The sequence below is a fragment of the Protopterus annectens genome, chromosome 2.part1, assembly GCF_019279795.1.
Source record: "Protopterus annectens isolate FY-2018-M chromosome 2.part1, PAN1.0, whole genome shotgun sequence".
NCBI classification, from domain to species: domain Eukaryota; kingdom Metazoa; phylum Chordata; order Ceratodontiformes; family Protopteridae; genus Protopterus; species Protopterus annectens.
In genome coordinates, this window is record NC_056729.1 from 1,872,041,546 (window position 1) to 1,872,066,977 (window position 25,432).

The 25,432-nt window shown below is 37.7% G+C and overlaps 1 protein-coding gene across 1 annotated transcript in view; it reads left to right on the top strand.

Moving 5' to 3' along the window:
* Positions 1-25,432, top strand: part of LOC122794669 (coagulation factor XI-like) — a 565,810-nt gene that overhangs the window by 166,893 nt on the left and 373,485 nt on the right. The window contains exons 3-4 of the mRNA XM_044063291.1: positions 477-580; positions 23,294-23,435. Coding sequence (XP_043919226.1) covers positions 477-580; positions 23,294-23,435 — 246 coding nt within the window. The remainder of the gene's footprint in view (positions 1-476; positions 581-23,293; positions 23,436-25,432) is intronic.

Here is a 25,432-nt window from a genome sequence, read left to right on the forward strand (position 1 = left end):
TGATCATAGGAAGATGCATCAATTACATAATAGGTGATTATCATAACGATCATTAATATTCTAGAGGTCATGAAATATGGCAACAGATTATATTGGTGAAGGCATAGGATAACATGAGCAGAGAAGGGTAGGGTGTGATAGAAGGGATCGTAAGAATAGCTGTGGGAAAGGTATGAGTGTAACCTCAGGGGAGTATGTGTAGAGGAAGGGATAGTAGGGTAAGTTAAAAGGTATGAGTAACCATGTTATTTGTCATGATACAGTTTTGCACATATCAAAATCTTGACTACTTGTGTATTTACAGTTTTTACAAACTCATAAACAATGTTAAAGTGCAAAGTACCTGTTTCATCATATGCATGAATGTGGCACTGGTACAATATCTACTTAGTGCATATTTCTCTTGTTTTGAAATGTTTTTTATATCTTTGGTGGATACAAATTTGGAATAAAAAGACATTTTTTTCTTTTCCTAGCTTTCAATGTATTCTAAAGAAAAATGTAACAGGGGATGTGAACAGGGTTTCACAGCCAAATGTAATCTCTGGGTTTCCACTCCAAAAATGTCCATCTTCAATGAGTAAGTATTATTCATCATCATTATCATAATAATTATTATAGCATAATTGTCAGTTTTATTATACTGATTGATTATAATTACCAAAATTATGATTATTACAGCATCTGTTTCAACTAAGTTTAAAGAAGTTGTCCTAAAACTGCCTTCGTTAATTAAGCAAAATAAATATTTAAAATAGTGAAATACAGTACTTGACAACAGAGCAGTTAATAAATATTAGCATGTCATTAAATATATTTAGCATACCATTCCCCATTACGATGCTGTATCTATATGACTTGATTTACTTATCACATTTCATATATATCCCATCGACTCAAAGGGCATTTTGCAGACGAGAAGGAGAGTGGCATGTTTGACATCTTTGGCCAGAACTGAGAGATTAAAGACTATGACAGTACCATGAGTTGCTAAAATGACCAAACATGGCAGACCCTGAAGGATATGGTAGAAGGCAAAGTGAGAAGGCAGTACTGCCTACTTCCCTCTCCACAAAACTACTTTTGCTTCCATAAGTCCATGAAATGGAAGCATGTGCTATCATAGCACACTGTTTGACATGTTAGTTTTTAATGTTAAACATGAAAAAGAATGGCTATAAGCCAACTCTCTGGGGCAGGAGATTAATTTCTGACTGCAACATAGATGAGTGGGGTTCATTGAGCCCCAAGACTGTATGAGCAAGGGAAGAGGAGGAGGAATGATGAAGCACAGCCTATAAACCTCTCACTGGGTGACATACCACCACTTATGCTGCTAGGAAAGGGGTGGGACTACTTGAGGGAATACCCCTTCTGAAGTGAGAGGATGTCATCTCTGAACAGTCCATTTCATGGCTCGCAATAGTTAGGACCAGGAAGTAAACAGAAAAAGGCAAACTACAGCTGATGGCTGTCTAGATGATAGCCCCTCCTGGTCATCTCTCATCTCAGTTATGAGGAACAAATGTGTCAATTAGTCAGGAAGGGACTGGTGGTCAACAGGCAGTGAGGGCAAAGTGTCACAAAACAAAAAAGAAAAATGAATAATTAAAGCAATGTGTAACCCTAAAGATGAAGAACATTTAGAAGGTGGCAGTATGTCAAAGGTATCAGGTGTTAGAAAGAAAAGTCAGAGAGGAAGTGAGAACAGCTTAACCCAGGGAGGGGGGGTACATCACAAGGATAGAGCTGCATGAATACTGTAGAAAGCTGAAAACAGAATTACCTCATTTTACAAGCTGGTGTGTGCAAGTGTGTGACTGCATTTTAAACAACAGCCCCATTATGATATCTGTGTTAAATTCATGTACAGATGTTGCACATTAATAAGTTAAAGTTGACCTGAAGGTTTCATTTCCACTATATCTATTCTTTATTTCTTGCCAGTATATATAATCCCTCTTCTAAGCACTCCATTTTCCTTTACCATTTTCTATAGCCTTATAGATTCATAATGCACAACGTGGCTGGGCTAATATATGCCTTCGGGCAGATAGCCCAGTACCAACCTATGAACCTAAATAAACCTATGAACCTATAAGTTCCTTAGTAAGATTTAAACAACCAGTTTAGAAACCAAAAGAATGCTAGACAAAAACTACATTCAAAAATGTCTTCCAGCCTGAAGGAAGGAAATACATGACACATGAGGAGAATTTACCATAATTTAAATATTGCATGAAATTATATGGTTTAATTTATAGCTATAAACATTTGTACATTACATATGGTGTTACATATTCATCATTCTTGCCTTTATGTTTTTATTTCTTTACAATTGTTTTTTATCTGTACACTTTTGTTTTAACATGCATATTCTATATTTTGTACTTTTCTTTACTGCAATATGCTATTGTATTTATTTATGTATGTTATGGTGGGGTCCCTATTATATTAAACAACACACTCAATTGTGAATGCTGTTTAGTTGAACATCATTAAGCGAAATGGCAAAATACCAAAAGCACGGAACAGCGATTTTTTTCCTTGGGGAAAAAAAAAATCACTGGGCCGTTTTCAGGACTTTGCCATTTCCTCCACTGTGGTGCGATATTGGAGTTGGTATATTTAAGTAGGGTTTTTTTTTTTTTACAGATCAGTGAATTTTTTTCTCTGGGAAAAAAATTGCTGATCCATGCATTCGACATTTTGGGTTTCCAGAGATTGTGGGTCAATTATATAGCGTTTGCAATTCAGTGCATTCGCTAATATAATATAGACTCGTTGGTGTGTCCTTAAAAATATAGTGAGTCTCCAACTCACTACTGCATATAGACTCATATATCACCCAACAAAATGTCCTGCCCTAACTAACATCCTTCCCTCTTATACACCCAACAGAGCTCTTAGATCTGAAAATCAGAACTTACTGTCCATAAACCTAAACGTCCTGCTGGCCAACTTCTTCTATCTTTCTCACTACGCAAAAAATGGAATTCCCTTCCCTCCACACTAAGAACCATACCAAACTCAAAAAACTTCAAAACTCAACTATTCAAACACTTATCCATTAAATGGAAATGTACCTGCCTTCACTCAACCTAATCAAAGGTGGTTCTCTCTCTGGTTCCTAAGCTCTGCAACTCTCATAGTTATCTTCCTATGAGCCTATCTAAGCTCTCAACAATTTCTATAGCTTCTCTCTAAGCTCTCAACAACTCCTACAGTTACCCTCACACAGCCCAACCTTGTAAATATTGTAAATAGCATTCTACTGTTGATGTGTGTATGTAAAGCGTATTTACATTTTCTTAAAAGATTTTTATGTAAACTGTTTCCACACCTAACACACATCTGTTTTCCTCAAATGAAACTGTGTGATCCCTGCCTTCAAACTTAATGAATTTAACTATGCATGATACTGAGTGCATTTATGAGTAACTATTCTACATAATATTATCTTTAATATTAATTATCAGTTGTATCTAAATTGTATACTGCATCTTGAAGCTTTTCTCCCCGAGCCTCCACTGAAAATGGGTCAATTCGGCCCAGTGGACTTCCCTGGTAATCGAACTGCAAATAAATCAATAAATATTTTTTTTTTCAGATGGACTATTGTGCTTGGTTCCTTATACCTCTGTAGAAATGGTATATGTGTGCTTAATCAAACTATCTCACCGACCAAAAGCAAATAAATATATAAATAATCTCATTTTGTACTCTATAACAATCTTTTTTTTACTCCCTTTAAAGTAACTTTTAAGTGCTGTCATTTTATCATAGTTTAGCTCTGAAACATTTCCCTTCATGATTTATAAAAAACATCTACTTATGCACTATTCCTTTTTGTTTTCATAATTAGAGAAAGCAAAGTATGTGCTATATTACCTTGTTTGCAAAATATTTGCTTTTTGTACACATTCTACATTATTTTGTCTGTAGTACTTTTGCTTTTTTATAAATGTTTGGCACTATTGTGTATGCAGTATGTTTGCTTTTTATACTTGTTCTGGATTACCTTGTAAGCAATGCTTTTTGGTCTTTATATATGATGTTTGTTACATTGTAAGCAATGCTTTTTGGTCTTTATATATGATGTTTGTTACATTGTAAGCAATGCTTTTTGGTCTTTATATATGATGTTTGTCACATTGTAAGCAATGCTTTTTGGTCTTTATATATGATGTTTGTCACATTGTAAGCAATGCTTTTTGGTCTTTATATACGATGTTTGTCACATCGTAAGCAATGCTTTTTGGTCTTTATATACGATGTTTGTCACATTGTATGCAATGTTTTTTGGTCTTTATATACGATGTTTGTCACATTGTAAGCAATGCTTTTTGGTCTTTATATATGATGTTTGTTACATTATAAGCAATGCTTTTTGGTCTTTATATACGATGTTTGTTACATTGTAAGCAATGCTTTTTGGTCTTTATATACGATGTTTGTTACACTGTAAGCAATGCTTTTTGGTCTTTATATACGATGTTTGTTACATTGTAAGCAATGCTTTTTGGTCTTTATATACGATGTGTGTTACATTGTAAGCAATGCTTTTTGGTCTTTATATATGATGTTTGTTACATTGTAAGCAATGCTTTTTGGTCTTTATATACGATGTTTGTCACATTGCAAGCAATTTCAAACACAAAGTAGTAAATCCACAGCAGTCGACACAGGAACACCAGGTAGATTAGACAAATTTATTTGAAGCGCTTTTCGGCTCACACTACGACAGCCTTCTTCAGAATGAAAAACATTGTACAACACTTTCCTTTTATACAGGAAAAGGCGCAAAAATAAAACAATAATTCAATTAATTAGTTAAGATAAATATTTGTTTAAAAGACACCTTCAACATCTTCTTAAAGGTATATAAGTAAAAAGTGTATACCTGTCAACAAATGAATAATACCAAAATTGATGCACTGTAACCTGAAACCAATTGCTACAATGAAGTCTATCAGAGAACTTCGGCCCATTGTGTAAAAGACTTAATAGTATCAGTACATTCTATGTATGTGTAAATACAAAAACGAACACCTATCTATTTTCTTAAAAATAAAGTATACATATAAACTAAAATAATGTAGATTGTGGATGTTAAACTTCATAATGATGGCTAAATGTGTAAATACTATCATGTATAATTAATTACTAAACAAATCAAACTTCCCAGAGACATATATATACATAACCAGACACAAAAATTACCAATTAATACTCCATAGGGATTAATAGATATTTATGTATATAAATTCATAAATACAAAAAATTCAAAAAAATATATTACTCTAAGTTTTTAATGTTGATTTATTTTTCAAAATAATTTATAAATTATATGATATAAGAATTTCATGAACTGGTTTAAATTTTAATATTAAATCACTCTAAACTATCTCACCAAACTCTTCAATTTCAATAACATTCCTATTGAAGAAGCTTCATTTAAACCTGGATAATTACCTGCGTTCAATTTAATTTGCCATTTTAATTCCAGTTCAAGCAACTTTAATGAATAAGGTCCTCCTCTAGGATTAATTTTTAATCCATCAATGATCAAAAATTTAAAATAATGATCGGGGAAACTCAAAATGTGTTTGGCTAATGCGTTATCGGTCTTTTGATGGCTAACAGCATAGATGTGTTCATATATTGGTCTTTATATACGATGTTTGTTACATTGTAAGCAATGCTTTTTATATGATGTTTGTTACATTGTAAGCAATGCTTTTTGGTCTTTATATATGATGTTTGTTACATTGTAAGCAATGCTTTTTGGTCTTTATATGTGATGTTTGTTACATTGTAAGCAATGCTTTTTGGTCTTTATATATGATGTTTGTTACATTGTAAGCAATGCTTTTTGGTCTTTATATATAATGTTGGTTACATTGTAAGCAATGCTTTTTGGTCTTTATATACGATGTTTGTCACATTGTAAGCAATGCTTTTTGGTCTTTATATACGATGTTTGTCACATTGTAAGCAATGCTTTTTTTCATACATATTTCATGTTTTCTTGTATACAACATGTTTGCATTTCATGCCGTCCTAACTTCCCTTTTTTGTACATTTTAGTCATGTCCTGCGGTTTCTGTATCTTTTTTACCCCCTCTTTAATACTCTACACTATTTTTGTACATAAGTTTGATTTTCTTTCTTTTTTCTGTTCCACTTTACTTAATACTTTGAACTTGTTTATCATTTTCCTTTTCAAACAGCCATCATTTTCTTCTTCAGTTATAAAATCAGCTGCACGCTCTAAATAGATCTCATATAAAGCTAAACCCCCAACCTGCTAAACTCCGACACGACCAACAAAAGGACTTTAATCTTGTCTTGAACAGGGTCAGGGACTGAGGTTTGGTTAGCAACAGTAAAACATTAACAGCGGTGATATATAGTACCCACCAATGACCACCCAACCATCAAAATAGTGAAATGGGACCTCTACTAAGGACCGTTATCCCAACAATAACCCGTAAAAGGTATGTAGGTCTCCCAATGAAACAGTAACTTGCATTTAACCTTCATAGAGGAAACACAGCAGACTAAATACTGTACAAATACAAGCTTACCTTCAAAAATGTACACCTGCTACCACCAGAAGCAAGATGACTGAGTGGAATACAGATGCTGAGGCCACTGTTAGAGTACTGCTTGCCCATTTTAGCATTACATTGCACAAAATTTCAGACACATCCTACAAACTACTAAAATCTGCTGCTTCAGCGTGTTATTTATAGAATACCCCTATACTAGATTACGGAAACCAAACTACCTCCCAGTAGCAGCATGTATCTTCATGCAGTTGTGCTCCTTAACCTTCAAGCTTTTTACACTGCCAGCACTGTCTTCATCTAGCCTCCAACTACATGCTCAGATGCCTTTTCCTTTCTCAGTCTCTTTGTTAGCCAGCCAGTATTCCTTCTTAGCCTGGTTCATATTTTCTATCTCCCACTTTTTTCTGCACTCCTTCCTTCTTTTTATGGCTTCCTGGACTTCTGCATTCCACCTCTAGCTATATCTATATTACTTCCATGCCTGGCTGGGCCTCATATCTGGTCTGCAGTCCTCAAACATGCTGTTTTAAGGTGCTGCCATTCTTCGTCAACTTCATCTATTCCTCTTCTTCCTGAGGAGCTGGAGTCCTGAATAATCCCTTGAATTGCCATGATTTCTCTCCAGTCAAATTCCGGATTTTCAGCTTAGTCTCTGTTGACCCTAGAGCCTTCTCTGGAAATTACATGCAGCTGATTGTGGCAACCAGTGGTTTGTGCTTTGGCATGACTGTTCTACCAGGGATGACTTTGCAATCACTGATTCTTACCTCAGTGATAGAAAGTCTACCTGTGTTGCATGTTAGCCACTTTGGTATGTGATCTTGTGAAAGTCTCTCTTGTTGGACTGTGTGTTCACCACTATCAAGCCCTTTGCCAGACAGAAGTCTAAAATGACATCTCCTTCTTTACTCCTGTTGTCCCACCCATGTAGGCCAAGGCACTTCCTCATATCCTGCTTTGTCTGTCCCAATATCTGCCTTCAAGTCACCCATTATTAACACCAATTCCCGGTGTCCTACTTTATCTAGGTGCTTCAACTGCTATTTGAATGCACTATTTTGCTGACTTTCACCGCCCTACAGTGGGGCCTAGGCTGAGCTCAGGAATAGTACCCTATCATTACACTGGAGCCTGAGTGCCATGAGTCTGTCCCTGTTCCTCACTGCAATTCTTACACCACTTTTAGTCCATCCTTCCCCCTGAGTAGCCTCCTGTATACAGAGGATGTCCAGTGTCCATCCTAGCATCATGGTCATCTACTTCCTATCTTATTCCTGTCAGTAAGTCTATAGTTAAGTGTAGCAATTCTTAATTCATGTTTACAGGTTAATTGGTTTGGCACACAGCTTTTGCTCAACAGAGCTATCTCAGATAAACCAAGCTGGGCAATTTGACACCAGCCAGCCAATAGCTTATTGATCCAGGGCTGATGTACTTTATGGCAGGCACACACTGGACAATAGATTCTTCCCACCATTAGCATGAGTCCTTAGCATAAACTGGAGTAGGCTGAGTCCTCAACTCAATTATCACCAGGTAATATTCATGCCCATTTTTACTGATATTAGTCAACACAACCAAATAAACAAGAGCTGGTTTTTACATCATTAAGCAGCTAACCCTGACATGGTACACAGTCTATGATCCATATTTTTCAGTCTAGAAGATACTGTGAACCACAGTCAATACCCAAATCAGTTGGTCTAGGTGACTCTTCCCCTCATAGGCATCATTTAGAGTCTGTGTTGCTGCCTGCAACTCCATTCTTGGACGAGATTGATGTAACAACAGCTAGTATATTTTTGGGAGGTAGAAAGAAAAGAAGTCATCACGGCAACTGGAAAACATACAAACTCAACTCTGGCATTGATAGAGGTCAGGTTTGAACCCTGTACCTTGTGCATGAGCGGCAAAGACCTTACCCATTACCACAACTGTGCCATTTAGCATCCTTTATACCTTTTCCAAATGTAAGAGCAAGCTTTGTAAATTCTTTCATCTGTATGTGTTTGATGTCTTAAGACTGTTCATTTGGTCATCATTAATGATTATTTTGCTTCTTATACAAGTGCTTGAGTCCCAGGCTTTCAAAAAACAATTTCTTAAAGTCTGGGTCTTGGGAGTCTTACAGCTTGCATGGGCATCCGTCCTCACTATGTCCTGAATACCAGCTCAGGTAAGCAGCTGCCATACCTTACCTGAACACAAAATTCAAGTGAAGTAAGTGAGGTAGCTACAAAGAGGGTGCATGGGGGGGGCATAGATTAGGACACTGATCTGGAAGGGGAGTTATAAAATTTCAAATAAATTCAAATTCTTTGGCATGAATAGTATTGTGTTGGCTTTTTCATATGTAGATAAGAAGCCTTTAGAAAGTGGAAAGAAACCTGACCACCCAGTGAACATTAGTATGGACACAGACGCACAAATTCTACACAAGACTAAACCTGAAAGAAGATCCATTGGGATTAGTGTTCTACCTCAACTTACAAAGTAAATAAATAAAATAAAAAAATAAGTAAAAATGAAAGTGACTTAATCTCAAAGATGAATGACTTCAAGATTTTCAGTTGTGATTAATGCAGGGAATAGTAAATGTACAAAATCTATTTAGGGCAGTCAAAGCAGATTTTATTGACTCACACCTGATGATTATGCAAAAGTTGCCAGTTGTATAGTCTACTGAAGCAGATAATTGTTTTATAATAGCCTGAGAAGTAAAACAGAAACAAAAATGGAGTAGATAACCATAACTGCAATTAGACATTTAATAGGTAGGTACTAGGCTATCGGCCCAAGGGCCTAAGTAAGCCTAGTCAACAAGGTTCCCTGGCTTACACCACCCAAGAAAGTTATTTTCCTGTGCCCCTGTTGAGCAGAGCCACAGAAGTGATCCCCGGGGTGTATTTCCTATTTCCCATCCACTTATCAAGATTCTTCTTGAAGAGTGCTGTCTGCAAGGGGCAACACGCCCAGCTCCAGCAATGCAAGGAACATCATAGTCTGTTTAAACATCGTAGTCTATGTCCACCAAGACAAACTATTTTAATATGAAGGTCATACATGTACAGTGAGAAGAGCTGATACAGTGAAAATGTCAGCCCCTTTCTGCATTCTTATGCATTCTCAGAAATGTAACATTAAAGTCTGGAGGTCTAATGGCAGAAGCCCCTCATAATTCCCTTCCTGCGAAGTGTGACTAAACTACCAACACTAAATCCAGAACAGTAGGCTGTAGCATTACTGGCAGTGCTAAACCTCATATTTTATAGTATTTGCGTTTCAGTTTTGTTGAGGTTTGCACTATGAAATGTATGTCACCTGGCCATACCTTAGACACATGTAGGAGATTCTATTTAAATCAATCTGTTAGTCTGCCTGCTTTTCTGCCTGCTTGTCTGGCTGGCTATCTATCATTTTATCTATCTGTCTATCTATCAAGTTAACTATCTCTCCTAATTCCCCTGGCTAGGCTTGTAAAGGCCCTAGGGCTATTAGCCTAATAACCTCCTATGAATGTATGAACCTATGAAGAACATACGCTAGTAAAGGTGTTGGCGATGCATATATTTTATCAAGTGCAGAATCTAGATATTTTTATTTATTTCCACTATATGTGTGTCATTATCCATTCAAACTACTATACCAATCATAATTCAGCACTATTCACACTTACAAAAAAAAGAAAAAAAACACACACATTCTGCATACACAACATATATGATATGCACACTGAAAAAACACAAAAACAGCTTCATCTAAGTAATTAAAATTTATATAAAGTAAAAGAAACTTTAAACAAAATAAAAGAATACCACATTTGCATCTAACCAGTCAGAACTATATTAGACTAAATAAGATTAAACAATAAAAAGGAGAATTTAAATTAATTGCTACTTATTATCTCACATAATTGGCAAAACCTGGAATTTGTTGCCAAACTATATAACCCTACAATCCTCCAAAAGTCTCTTCAAAAAAAACCTCAAACAGTATTTCAAAGTGAATTGACTATGCCCATGTATCAACCCTGATTAAGTTATAAACTAAAAGCATATTCTGCAATTATCATAACTTGTAACTACATCACCAAGCTCTGCTTCCAGTCTGATGTCTGATGTCTCTTACTTTTAATTGTCTGTCCATGAGAATTGTGAGTCCCTACTAGGGAACACTACTATCCCATTGTATATAATCACTTTGTTTTTATAATTGTTTGCTAACTTATGTGTAATCTATATAAATCTGTCTATATGGCACTTTTCTCCCCGGGCCTCCGCTGAAAATGGACATGTATCCAGTTGGACTATCCCGGTAAACAAATGTAAAATAAATAAATAAATAAAACATAGTAGCTTTTAATAAATATCTTGTTGACATCTGATTTATCACATGGAAATGTTTGATGAAATGTGCTATGTCATCAAATGCAGTCTCTTGCCTTTCTGTCTGTATACTTTCTCCAACATTGTGTGATTATGGAGTTAATAAGTCATGGAGATATAATGCATATTTTTCTCCTTTTTCATGTGTGTGTGTGTGTGTGTGTGTGTGTGTGTGTGTGTGTGTGTGTGTGTGTGCATTTGTTTGTGTATCTTGAGCTAGTATGTTTAGTAGTTAGATGGTACACGGTGTGTTATTTTTAATTAGATGCTAAGAAATGTGGTCTTTTATTACTTTTTATTTGTGTATGGTTTCGTTGTGTACTACACAACTTAGAGAAGGCACAATCTTTTAACCAACTGGGGGTGTACTTAGCTGTGGTTTCAGTTCTTTGCTCATCGTAGTTTGCACTGCACTTTTATGAGGATCAGTTATTTTAATATGGATCCCTGACATATATGAATATAACCCTTAATACGCTGCTAAATTTCACCTGACACTTTAGGAATGATTAAAATTAACTCAAAGGTATAGTAGAAAACCTCCCACAAGACAGCTTATCCACAAAACCTATGAAAACTATGTAAGACTTACTCAATTTAGAATGTGCAATTATTGTATTCCATTGAAATATATTTTAAACAACAATGTGAAAAGAAAAATTTGAACATATCATAAATTCAGTGTGTAGAGGCCTAGTGTAGGATTAGGAAACCCTATTTCATGACTCCTTGCTTCATCAGTTATAAAGGCACTTATTCCGTAAACGCACAGTAGAGTATATAGGGAACAACTCTTGTTTTCAAGACACTAATTACGAGTCCGATATTAACAATCATTAATGGGCAACTCTAGGCTTTTCCCAGAGAGACTGAGGTCACAATGCCATGGAGACTTCTACTTTGCATAGATTCTATAACATTGGAGTTGTTATATATAGGTAACAGAGGCATAATAATGCAGCCCCCTATTTTGGGGATATTGGGAGGGGACAAGCCTCTTCTGCAGTAATGCTTTTTTTTCTTCAGCTGTTTAATGATAAATGGTGTTTGCAGTTTAGTGATTTAATTGTTTTGTGATCACAGTTTAGAAGGAATGTCATCCACAAAGGACTTGAAATCTTGTCATGGAGAGCATGATATCTCATTCATCACACTCCAAGCCTTTATGTTTTCCAGATTTTATATGTATATGACAGCAATTAATGACCACTAAAAAAAAAAAAAAAAAAAAAAAAAAAAAAAATGCAACAGCAAGTGAAATCATTAGTTTAGGTTTTAATTTATTTAAATTTTTCAATATAAACCCAATTCAAAAACCAGCAAATACCTGTTTTCAAACATGATAAAAATAACAAATATCCAATGTTACTACTTTTGTTTCCGATATATGATTCAGATTTAAAAGACACGTACTAAAAATACCAGGGTGAACTCCAGTATTAAGTTCATGTTGCTATTCTAACTTTCTTTTTACAAGCAGTTAATTAAAGCCACTGTCCCATTCATCTAAAGATACGTACATGATCTAAATCAGAAAAGGTGCATTTTCTGAATTGAGGATAAACAGTACTATGCCTATACAAACAATTTTCATTCATTTTTGTTTGTTTTATGTGCATAAATGCATCTCTGATTTAACCTGTGTGTGTTTTTTCCTATATACAATACATCACAGGTACCATATTTTGCAGCATAAACAGCACCTGCTAAAACTAATTTTAATATATTTCTGTACCTGCAGTTCTTACGTAACCAGGAATATGCATACAAAAACTGTTCTCTAAATCTATTTTGTTGCACAAATTGCATTGTAATGTACTATAAAGCTTTTATGTCTGAAATCCTCTAAAATCCTTTTCTTGATGCTTAAACATAAGTTTCAAGTTCTGAGGTTTCTTACCTTAAATAATTCATGATAAATGTTTATAATTTTCCAATTATCAATGACTATTTTTCATTTTTTAACTATCAGCAATATAATCCACAGCCATAGTAATTGCCCTTCCATCTGTATTATTGACTGAACATATGTTTTCCATGAGTCCAATGTTACTCAAAATAGGTTTATACACTGGTCTGCTTCTTTTTTCTTGGCTTTTTTGTCATTTCTTTAAAAATTGTGTCAACATGCAAAGCATTGCTGCGATCTCTTTGTAAAAATAAATCTTAATTTCTTGTTTAAACACTTTGCCACCTGAAACTAATTTTGAAATTCTAACTGCTTGACTCTTATTGTTATCTGAATTAATAAACTGTGAGTGCCCATTGTGTTAGTGAGCCATGTGTTTTCTAAACACAGTACATTTAAAACATAGTAATCCTTCTCAAAAAATAATTATTTATTTTAAATGATGTTCAGTAGACATAAATTATCAATATTATTGGTTAAATACATTTTACTCAAAGCAACCTGAAAGTGTTAAGACCAAGTATTGTTGAATTAAAGTATATAATTCAGTAGCATCAGCTAGAACATTAAAAAATATCATTAAACACTTATTTTTCCATTGCTTAAAAAAGCCATCCTTGATATGACCACAGACCGTGGAAATAAAACCCTTGAATGTAGTTGTCCACAAATATAACAAATGTTTATTTGAATTGCCAGTAGTTACAAAAAGTCAAATGGGGAGGGGGGTTTCAGCATACCTTTGAATTTTCTGTATACTGAATAACAATAAAATACAAGAAAAGTCCTCATTTAAAAATCGTTTCATAATTAATTGACTATCATTCAATATATCCAGCAATATAAAATGGATATTTCTGTAGACGCTCAACACCACATTATGATCAGCTTTCTTATAAAAAGTCTTGTGTCTTTAAGGAGTCTTTTATTTTGACTGTTGTTACTGATATTCTTTAAGAAAAAACAATCACTTACCTGATTTCATTATACACACCTTCTTATCAGAAGAAGAGGGTTTCACTGCAAACTGACTAAGTTTTGTCAAAAATCTTAATTATTTGTAAAACCCACTTTTAAATGTGCCCCCTTACTACTGTTTGTTAATGCTATACCTGCCCCTAACCTAGCTCCACAGATTATCGTATGAAAAACCTACACCCTAACACAGCCTCTAAAGCAAGAGACACACACTTCTTATACACCAGCACATATTCATAATACTAAATCGATCCCCTTCTTATGCACCAGCACACATTCACAACACTGCATCGATCCCCTTCTTATACACCAGCACACATTCAGAACACTGAATCGATCCCCTTCTTATACACCAGTACACATTCACAACACTGAATCGATCCCCTTCTTATACACCAGCACACATTCACAACACTGAATCGATCCCCTTCTTATACACCAGCACACATTCACAACACTGAATCCATCCCCTTCTTATACACCAGCACACATTCAGAACACTGAATCGATCCCCTTCTTATACACTAGCACACATTCACAACATTGAATCGATCCCCTTCTTATACACCAGCACACATTCACAACACTGAATCCATCCCCTTCTTATACACCAGCACACATTCACAACACTAAATCGATCCCCTTCTTATACACCAGCACACATTCACAACACTGAATCGATCCCCTTCCCTAGCCCTTACTCTAACCCACAAACACCCACATATGTACTCTGACCCCTAATGCCAAAACTTTTGGTATATCCAATAGCTTTGGCATTAACATGCTGTTCTACTTACCATGACCACAACCACATCCCCATACGTATACACACACGCACACACACACACACACACACTCGCTCACACACTCGCTCACACACTCGTGCTCACACACATACACACTCATGCTCAAACACACACACATGCACACAACACACATGCACACACCCACCCACACCCGTCCTCCCCTCACTCACACATGTACATATATGTGCATTTCTTTTCAGCACATTTAGGGAGACCACACTGTAGGTGAAGCAATATTTACCCATAGCCTACACAGTTTATCCAGGAGGTTGGAGTTTAAGTGGGTACATTTTTCCAGTTGGGGATAAATCCTGCTTCACTCAGAACTTAGTTGTGATTAGTATTCTATTTGAGAGTCAATTAAAAAGAAAATAAGATACTTCGTTTTTGTCTTCCAAGGAAGATCTAAGATGTGCCAAAGGCTTAATGCTCAAAGCTGACAAAATAGTTGCTCACAATAAACCATCAAGCCAATTGTTGTGTGGCTACAGATATCCTGTTGGGGAATATGGACTGCCTCTCTTACCCTCCAAAAAACAATCACTACCTGTGCATCCCTCTGATGTTATACTGGGGTGAAAACAGAGGTTAAAATGACCACAGACGTGTTTCAAGTGACTGCTGTCATACAGATATATAGCATGCCTTCTCACTTCTCACCCCTAACCCCTAAAGGCAGCCACCTGTTGCCTGATGTGTGATTGTGAGGAAAGTGAAAAATAATTACCATGATGTATTCCACTTAGCTGTCATAGACAGTGCACTGCCCCTACACAAGGTATAGTAACCATCTTTGAACACCTCTGAATTCTGTAAGAAAAGTGAAAGAAACAATGACCACACTACACCCCAGCCCAAACACAAGCTATAATGACCTCCTTTGCATACCTCAAAGGTTTGACTGTAATGAAAATTAATGAAGTAATGACCACACGATCCCCAGTCCCCCATATAACCTACATAAACCTTCTGTACACACACATCTGACCAGGGCTGGTTTTAGAATGGGTGTGGTTAAGGTCAGAGGCCATCACTAAGTCCACATCAAAATCCATTTACACAGTAGGGAGTGTGGGGGCCACTAGACTCCTGGAAGATTCTGTGTCTGAATGTTCTGTGATATATTATATGAAATATAATAACTTTTTAAATGCATTCTCTACTGCTAGCCAGAAGAGTAATGTATATGACTCTATACTATTGGCCATGTGCACATGTAAAAATCAATGTCATTCTTACATACACACACACACACACACACACACACACACACACACACACACACACATTCATGCATGGCATAAGCCATAGCAATACTAGTTACACACACACACACACACACACACACACACACACACACACACACACACACACACACACTCGTGTATGGCATAAGCCATAGCAATACTAGTTACACACACATACACACACACACACACACACTCATGCATGGCATAAGCCATAGCAATACTAGTTTTACACACAGACACACACAGACACACACAGACACACACACACACACGCACACACACACACACACACACACACACAGACACACACAGACACACACAGACACACACTAGTGCATGGCATAAGCCATAACAATACTAGTTACACACACACACAAACACAAGTAATAGAAAAACTAGTTCTGCACTTATTTTAGCAAATAACAATTCAGGATTGCAGTCAATAAATATAGACATTAGAGTTTCATATTTCTTATTGTCCAAAATACAGCCTACCTTGAGTCAGAAATTATTGATAAACTCACCAAACTAGGCATCAACCTCTGTATCGTTAGGTGGGTTGCAAATTGGCTCACAGATAGAACCCACTGTGTAAAAGTAGCGGACTCCAAGTCAGACTGCTGACCAGTCACGAGTGGAGTGCCACAGGGATCGGTCCTGGGTCCTCTCCTGTTTGGCATCTACTTCTCAGAAGTCCAGGCCAACACGGAGGGACTCTGGCAGACCAAGTTCACAGACAACTGCAAGCTGGGAGCCATTATTAACTCCCCAAGTGATGCAGACATCCTACAGAAAGGCCTCACTGAGACCAATGACTGGTGTTGAAACCATGGCCTTAGGCTTAATACCAAAAAATGCGTAGTCATCCCCTTTGGGAAAAACTCAGTTCCCACTAATTACCACATCAATGGGAACCCACTGAACACTGAAGGCATTATAAGAGATCTGGAGATACAGGTTGACAGCAACCTCTCCTTCTACCACCACATTGCCACTGTGGTCAGAAAGTCCTTCTATGTGGCACATCTCATTACCAAGGGTATTGCATCCAGGAAGAAAGCGGTCATCATTTCTCTCTTCTCTTCCCTCATTAGACCAGTCATAGAGTATAATGTCCCATTTGGCATGTACCTCACTAGACACCTGCAAGAGCTGGAGAGGCCACAAAAGTACCTCAGGAAGAGGATCCTAGGCCTTAAACACATGTTCTACATGGACAGACTCAAAAAACTGCAGCTATTCTCTGTCTCATATCAACTAAGAGGTGATCTCTGCTTGACTTGAAAGCCATGTCTGGCCCAGCTCTGTTATAAATGCTACATCTAAAGAAATCCCAATCCCTTCTCACCACATGCTCCAGAGACCTCAATCACATTACCACAATCAACAGAGGATGCTGGAGAGACAGGTTCATACCCCAGAGACTGCTCATGCTCTGGAATAGACTTCCTATACATGTCAAGCAGAGCACCTCACTGGCCCTCTTCAAGAGAAATCTTGATGAGTGGATGGGAAATAGAAAGTTCACCCCGGGGATCACTCCAGTGACTCTGTTTGATAGAGGCACTGGGAACTAACGTCGGGCAGCACAATGCCAGGGCACTTCTATGAGCTAGGCTTGTAAAGGCTCCAGGGCCATTAGCCTAGTATACACCTATGAACCTATGAACCTAAAAATGCACATTGATGGAAAATGCATTCTTCTATTTACTTTTAATTGAATTAGATTAATATTTAAAAAGTGCTTCTGATTTTGAGCTTTTATTCTGCTATTATAGAATCATAGGAAGTTACTAGGCTATTGGCCCTGATGCTCTTAGAAGCCTAGCCAAGAGTTTAGCCCATGTTTAGACAAGTCAGCACCCGATGCCCCTGTCCAGCAGGGACATGGTGGAATCCCAGGAGTGTATTTTATGTTTCCCATCCAATTATCCCGGTTGCGCTTAAAAAGGGGTAAAGAGGTACTCTGCTTGATATGGAGATGGAGTCTATTCCACAGATGTGGGAGTCTATGGGACAGAAATCTGTTCTGCCAACAAGTGCTCTTGATGTCACAAACTAGGTAGAGGCTGCATGTGCGTGTTACCTGAGTTGAGCTTGACTTGTGCATATGCAGCAGTCCCATCAAGGCAGGGTCCATGATCGCCTTGTATGGCAGACAGAGGTCACCTCTGAGGAATCTGCATGAAACTGAGTAGAGACAAAGGTCTTTAAGCCTATCTGTGTATGGTAGATGTTTGGGGCCCTGGATTCTCCTGGTGAGGAACCTCTGTGGTCTCTCCAGCTGCTGCATGTGCTTTGTGAGGTACATGCCGAAAGGGGAATTATATTCAATAATGGAATTTATAAGGGAAGAATACAGGGATGTTATAACCTCCTTGCCCCTGGATGAGATACCCTTACTTAAGAGGTGGGCCATGTAGAAGGCTTTCAGTACAATGGAAAAAAACATGGTGGTCAAAATTCAGGTTGCTATCAACCTGGGTATCCAAATCCCACTCGACCGATTGCATGCATAGGACAGTGTTATTAATGTGATAATTTGTGGAGATATCACTCTCCTCAAAGGGAATTATGATGCATTTTTTGGTATTCAGCTTGAGGCCATGTTTCTGGCACCAGTCATTGGTCTGAGTGAGACCCTCTTGGGGGATGTCCATATCACTAGGGAAATTGATGACAGAGCCCAGCTTGCACTCATCTGCAAACTTGGTCAGCCATAGCCCTCTGGTTTGGCCTGCACCTCAAAAAAGTATATCCCAAATAACAGAGGCCCCAAGACTGAACACTGGAGTATGCCGCTTGTTGCAGGTCTACTGCTTGAGTTGGCTTCCCCTATTATGACTAGGTGGGTTCTATTAGTGAGCCAGTTTGCTACCCATCTGGTAACATATGGAATGATGCCTAGCTGAGAGAGTTTATCTATTATGCCCGAGTGAGGAATAGTGCCGAAGGCTTTGGTCAGGTCAAGGTAGGTGGTGTGCACCATCTTTCCCTCGTCCATGGCTTTGGTGACTGTCTCAAAGAAGTTGAACAAATTTAACAGACATGACCTCCCCTTGACAAAGCCAAACTGTGTGAGTTTGAGTGTTTGGAGGTTGCCAATGTCCTTGTTAACGAGGTCCACGATAATCCATTCCATGGCCTTGTAGATCAGGCTAGTTAGGCTGATGGGTCTATAATTTTCCAGATCGGTGGATGCTCCACTTTTGTGCAAAGGAATGACAGTCCACTCAGCTGGGATGAAGCCGGTACTTAGGCTTTGGATGAATAAGGCACCTAATGGTGCTGCAAGTTCCTCCCTGAGTTCATGTAGGATGCAGCCTGGGATGTTATCGGGTACCATGGAGGCTGTATTTTTTGCCTTTGAGAGACCAGTGATGACCTGTTCCCTAGATATAAGTGGAAGGGGCAGGTACTGGGGATGTCCTGATTTACTGATGTGGGGGACAGAGGGTTGAAGTTTTCACTGAATCTGTCAGCCAGCCAGTTTGCTATATCTATGGCATTTGTATATGTGGTGTCCTTGACCACCATTTCTGAACAGATCTGGGTGCTTCCTTTGAGGTTGTGAACATATGTGAAGGCCTTATGATTGTCTCTAGTAGATGTGGCCAGTTTGGACTCAAAGTTTGCTTTGGAGGATTTCACTAGTGCTCTTATTTGCTTGTTCAGGCTAAGGAGACATTGCTTCCAATTGGGCACCTGCTCCTTCTTGGTCTTGGACAGCAATTTATTTCTTTTGTTATAGTGTTTATTTATTGCAGATGTCCACCAGACAGGTTTATTCTTCTTTGCGGAGGATGATTTAATCCTGTTGGGTATTCCAGTTTCCATGCATCTATATAAATGTTTGTATAGTGCTTTGGTGTAATTTTGGATATTTGTGGCAGTTCCTAAGAGGGGGAGGGGGCTGTGAAGCTGTTTATATCATCCCTCAGGAGGCTGTAATCAGCTTTGGAGAAGTTTTTATGTCTGATCCTAGCTAGAGGGGGGTTGGGGGAGATGGTGACTTCGAAAATGACCGCTTTATGGTCGGATCTTACCAGAGAGGATGATACTGTAGGCATGCTGCAGTGGTTACTCATGTTGGTTAATACCAACTCCAAGATATTATTACCTCTTGTGGGGATATTGACTAGCTGTTCCAAGGCATTTGCATTGACAAAATTGAGGAATCTCTGGTGATTTGTGTTCTGGCATGAGTAGGTCTTCCAATCTATGTTTGGGTAGATAAAGTCACCCAGGATAATTGTAAAGAGTTGAGTCTTGATAGATTCAAACAGGTCCAGACAGGCAGACTGGGCATCTTTATTTTATTTATTTATTTAACATTTATTTTACCAGGATAAGTCCAACTGGACATAATGTGTCCTTTTTCAGTGGAGTCCTGGGGAGAAAAGCTCCAAAGAAATAACAGTGTACATACATGCTTTAGATAACAATAAAACTGGCATACAAGATAAGAGAAACAATGAAGTAGAAAAAACAATTATGTAGAACAACAAGATACTCAGGAGTAGTATCATTATTTACAATATGTACAAAATGTACATTTCAGGTGAGAGCATAGTGTATGCATTAAAGGCTTCAACGGGTCACTTGGGGACCAGTAGCTAGCTATGGTTTGAATAGTGGTCTTATCAATGGTTAACTGCATTTGGAGTGTCTCCTGTGTGTCATGCTGTTTGACCAGCCTGGAGGTGTGTATGTCTTTAATGTATATTGAAACTCCACCTCCTTTGGCTTTACTGCCCACAGTTTGGGGTCTGAATGTATGATAGGATGAGTAACCAGGTAAGGCTGGGGTGCTCTCTGCAGCTTTGAACCAGGTTTTTGTGACTGCACAGATGTCAGCATTTTCCAGGGTTAAGAATACTTGCAATGAGTACAGTTTCATGTTTAGACTCCTAGAATTTAGCAACATGACCTTTAATTTGTGTTTTGTTGAATTTTTTTTAATGTTGGTAGTTTTAACATCATCACTTTTCCTAAAAAAAGTGTATGTACACTATAGGGGAGGCAAGAGCCTTTTCCAGAAGCCTGAAGCCCAGGTGAGACAGATGCAGGCCATCTCTAGCAAAGCATCATGGTCTGTTGATCATATCTTCCCAGGCTGTCAGGTACTGGATCCCCCTGCAATGACTAAGCCAGTTGTTAAAGTCAATCATTTTCTGTTTGTATTGAGGCATCATTCTTGGTAATGGTAGAATGCTGCTTATGGCTAGGGACATACCTGCCTCAGACACATAATCAGCAAGCTCAATCATGTCTCTCTTCATATACTGTAGTCCAGGTACGTCTCAAGTCATTCATGCCAACATGGACTATGACAGTCATAACAGTACCTGTTGTTGAGACACTTGAGTGCATATATGATATGGTGGATTCTGGCACCTGACAGACAACTAACCGTGGCTTTCTCCTTATCCAGCCTGGCGAGAGGCACATCTATGTGTCTTATAATGGAGTCTCCTTTGACTAATATGTTGGGTTTAAGATTAAGCCTAAGTGGCTTTGAGACACAGGTGTGTGGACTATGCATGGTGTGTGGTGTGGCTGGCTGCGGAAATTGCGTGTATTTTTGCCTCGGAGGTCTCTTTTGTTGGGGTATGTTTATGTTGAGGACCTCCGCATATGTGGGTGTGTGTTGTGTAGGTGTGGGTGGTGTTTGAGGTATAGTGATTGTGTTGACAACCTTCTCGGTGCCAAATATACTGGCTTGAGAGGGAGAAAGCATGGACTCTAGGTTCCTAATGTAATTGCATCTCTCACAAATTGCGTTCCGAGGTGGTAGTAGTAGATGGTTGTCTGTGCACATGAGGCAGTTGCTACACTCTCAGGATGCCCATATCAACCAGACTGACAGGAGTAACTGTAGGAAATTGTCCATCCATGTTCGTCAGAATCTGTCGGAGAAAGGCCAGGGAGAGCTAAGGGGTGGGCCTAAAGCCCAAGTGCTTAAACCAAAACTAAGAGGCTTAGAATAACACAATTTAGACAGGCTATAAGCAAGCAGTAGGAACTGCAACCGAAAAGATGCAGTTGAACACTTTAGAGAACAAGCAGCAAGTAGCAGGAAAAAGCAAGATGAAGTAAGAGAGTAATAGGAAGAAACACAAATACAGAAAAATATAAGCAGCTGAATAAAGTTTTTTTTTTCTTTTTTTTTTGATTATAAAGTGGAAATGGAGAGAGGAGGAACAGAAGATAATTCAAGGTTAAGGGACTAAGGGGTTTGACCTTCCGAAATTATCTCTGTATTAGGTAGAATGAGCTAATGAGATGGGACTGGGAAGAGTGCACCAGATCAAATTTACAGTAGGGGCGGGCAACTGCAAAAGCCACCAACTTTGCCTTAGAACAAAAATAAAAATTTCAGCACAAATACCTAAAGCCGGCTCTGTTAATTTTAGTGGACACAATGTCTACCAGCAGGATTTAACTAATCTAGGAGTACTATGTCAGTGCTAAAATTTTTAATGGAATTGTGAAGCCTGTTACTAGACAAAACAGTGCTACTGTTACCAGAGACACCCTTGAATTTTAAAAGAGAAATATATAACAGTTATTACAATCCATCTGGTTCACTGGGTACACAAGATCGCTTTATTAGCTTTTATTGGTTTAACAGACATGTTACAAAATATCAAAATAAGATAACCTGCTGTGGTTGGGGGCCCCCAGAGACCACAGGGTTTGCTAGTGCCTAAAGCTGGCTATGCCTGTCCCTCTGCATTTAAAGGCTGGTTGCTAATTCATGCCATAAATGTTGGGGTATTTAACCATAGGGAGTACATTTTTTAACCAGAATAACAGATTCTAGTTTATTTTAATTCATGTGGAATGAGAGGTATTTAAGATTTCTTAAATCTATTTTCATGACCCTGCCACCAAAGTTTTATCATAGGCAGTAAATGTGAGTGGTTTTAGGTGCCCACGCAATGGGCTTTTTTGCTGTGGAACTGTAGCTCACCACTACTAAAATGTTTGGCCAGTCAAATGGCACTATTTATGGGCTATTGTTAAAAGTACCATATAATGTATACCCTAAGACTTATCAGGCTGTCCTTGAATTAAGACAGATGGCAGCATGTTAACTACTTATTTGAACAAGGGCTTGCTAATAGCAAACGTTGGGCATTGACCCTGCGCCAGAAAACCCAGCTTAAAAACCTAGATAATGAGATGATAATGAAATGTTTGTGTTGAGTAAGAAATGGCGAATATGGTAATTAAACCCATGTGCGTCTGATTGTGGAAACATGTGAATGTGCATCTTATTGCATTAATCTCCAGTGCAACTGTTTCCTTATATAAGAGAACTATGGTACAGTTTACACTTTTTAAGATGATTGTAATATATTATATCCCTTTACTTTTATTTCAGTATGTGCAGAAACCATATATAGGAATATCAGTTTTGAAGGTAACAACTACAGCATTATTACTACCTCTGACTTTCAAACATGCCAGTCAACTTGCGGTAATGATTCCTTTTGCCATTTTTACACATATGGGCCTTCAAAACAGTAAGTATTATTTTCTTAGTGTTCATTTTTTTAAACCAGTAACTTATTTTACAGACACCATGCATTGTGATGCTGCTACATTTTTTTTTGCTAATCCTGATTCCAGCATAGAAACCTGTATGATCTGCTTGTAAATGTTCTCTGTTAAAGCCATACCTGAACATGGACCAGACAGAATTTGTGTCCGAGACATGTATAAACTTAGCAATGAGTAATATTCTACCATCACCGAGAATGATTCCGTAATGCATGCAAATGATTATGATGTGTGTGTGTGTGTGTGTGTGTGTGTGTGTGTGTGTGTGTGTGTGTGTGTGTGTGTGTGTGTGTGTGTGTGTGTGTGTGTTTGTGTGTGTGTGTGTGTGTGTTCATGCATATGTATTAAAGAATTCAATAAGTAAAACTTAAACAAACACAAACAGGGTGGTCACGAAAGTAGTAACACTTGCACTAGCCAGTTAAACACGACTTTTAATTGTGAGCGCTTTCGAAGGGGCTAATACCCCAACTTCATCAGACAATTTTACATAAAAAACACCTTCTATTTTTATATAAAACATAATTAATCTAATAATTATATAATTATTTAATTAGTTAAAATACTAAAAACCTTGTCCTGGGATTAAATCATTACTATGCTTCAAATTAAAAGGCACACTACCTCGTGGTTATAAAATGCCTAAGAATCACATATAAAAACCTTAGATCTAATGTTGAAAACACAAATATATACATATAATACCATATATTCAACATCTTTCCATCTAAACAATAAGTTCATAAGAATGTTAACTAATAATAAAAACACATATTTATTCTATGACCTATAAATGCCTAATGTAATGTAATGGCATAAATACAAGGGCAGTTTTTGAGCCAAAATTGGTGTCATTGTGTTTCTTTAACAACCACACAGAGAATCCTGCAAGTGGATGTGTATATATATATATATATATATATATATATATATATATATATATATATATATATATATACCCCTTTAAAATTGTAATTTTACTGTGTATTCTGTTAGAAACAACTATGACACCAACATTAAACCTTCATCCCTTATTATTGAGCAGTCATATGACTCTCCTACCAAAACGTATAACAACTCGTATTTTATGTTTTTGTGTATATGTGTATGTATATTAAAAATATAAGTATCTTAAACCTATGTGAACTTTACTTCTTACTCAATTTAGAAGCACATAAATCTTTTATCATGTTTGTCTTTATTATCATTTACTTATTATCTAAATAATGCCTTAAGCTTTAAAATACACTTAATAGAGGCATATTCGTTAAGCCCTGGGGAACATAAGCTGGCGTTCTTACTTGCCAAAACACCTCTTGTTCCTCTAAATGAAGCTGCCATGCTTCATTATGGATGATATAACCTTCATAGGTTCATAGGTTCATAGGTAAGTACTAGGCTATCTGCCCATGGGCATTTATAAGCCTAGCCACAGAGTGATGGCTTTCACCTCCCCATTAGATTAGTAATCTGGGCCTCTGTCAACAGGGCAACTGAAGTGATCCCAGGGTAGAACTTACGATTACCCATCCACTCATCAAGATTTCTCTTGAAAAGGGTCAGAGAGGAACTCTGCTGAATATGGATTGGGATTCTATTCCAGAGTGAGGGGAGTCACTGGGACAGGAATCTATCCCTCCAGCATGCCCTGTTTGTTGTTGTATATAGGTTCAAGTCACTAGAATGAGTGATTCTGAGGGATTTTATTTTCTTGAGGTGAAGCATGTCCATTAGTTCAGGGTTTGACATGGCCCTATAGGTCAGGCATAGGTCACCTCTGAGCAGACGGTAAGCGACTGAGAAGAGTTGGAGCTTTTTTAGTCATGCTTCATAGGGTAATTGTTTAAGGCCCTTAATCCTCTTAGTGAGGTACTTCTGTAGTCTTTCTAGTTGTTGCAGGTGTTTACTGAGGTACATCCCAAATGGGGCATTGTACTCTATTATGGGCCTAATGAGTGAG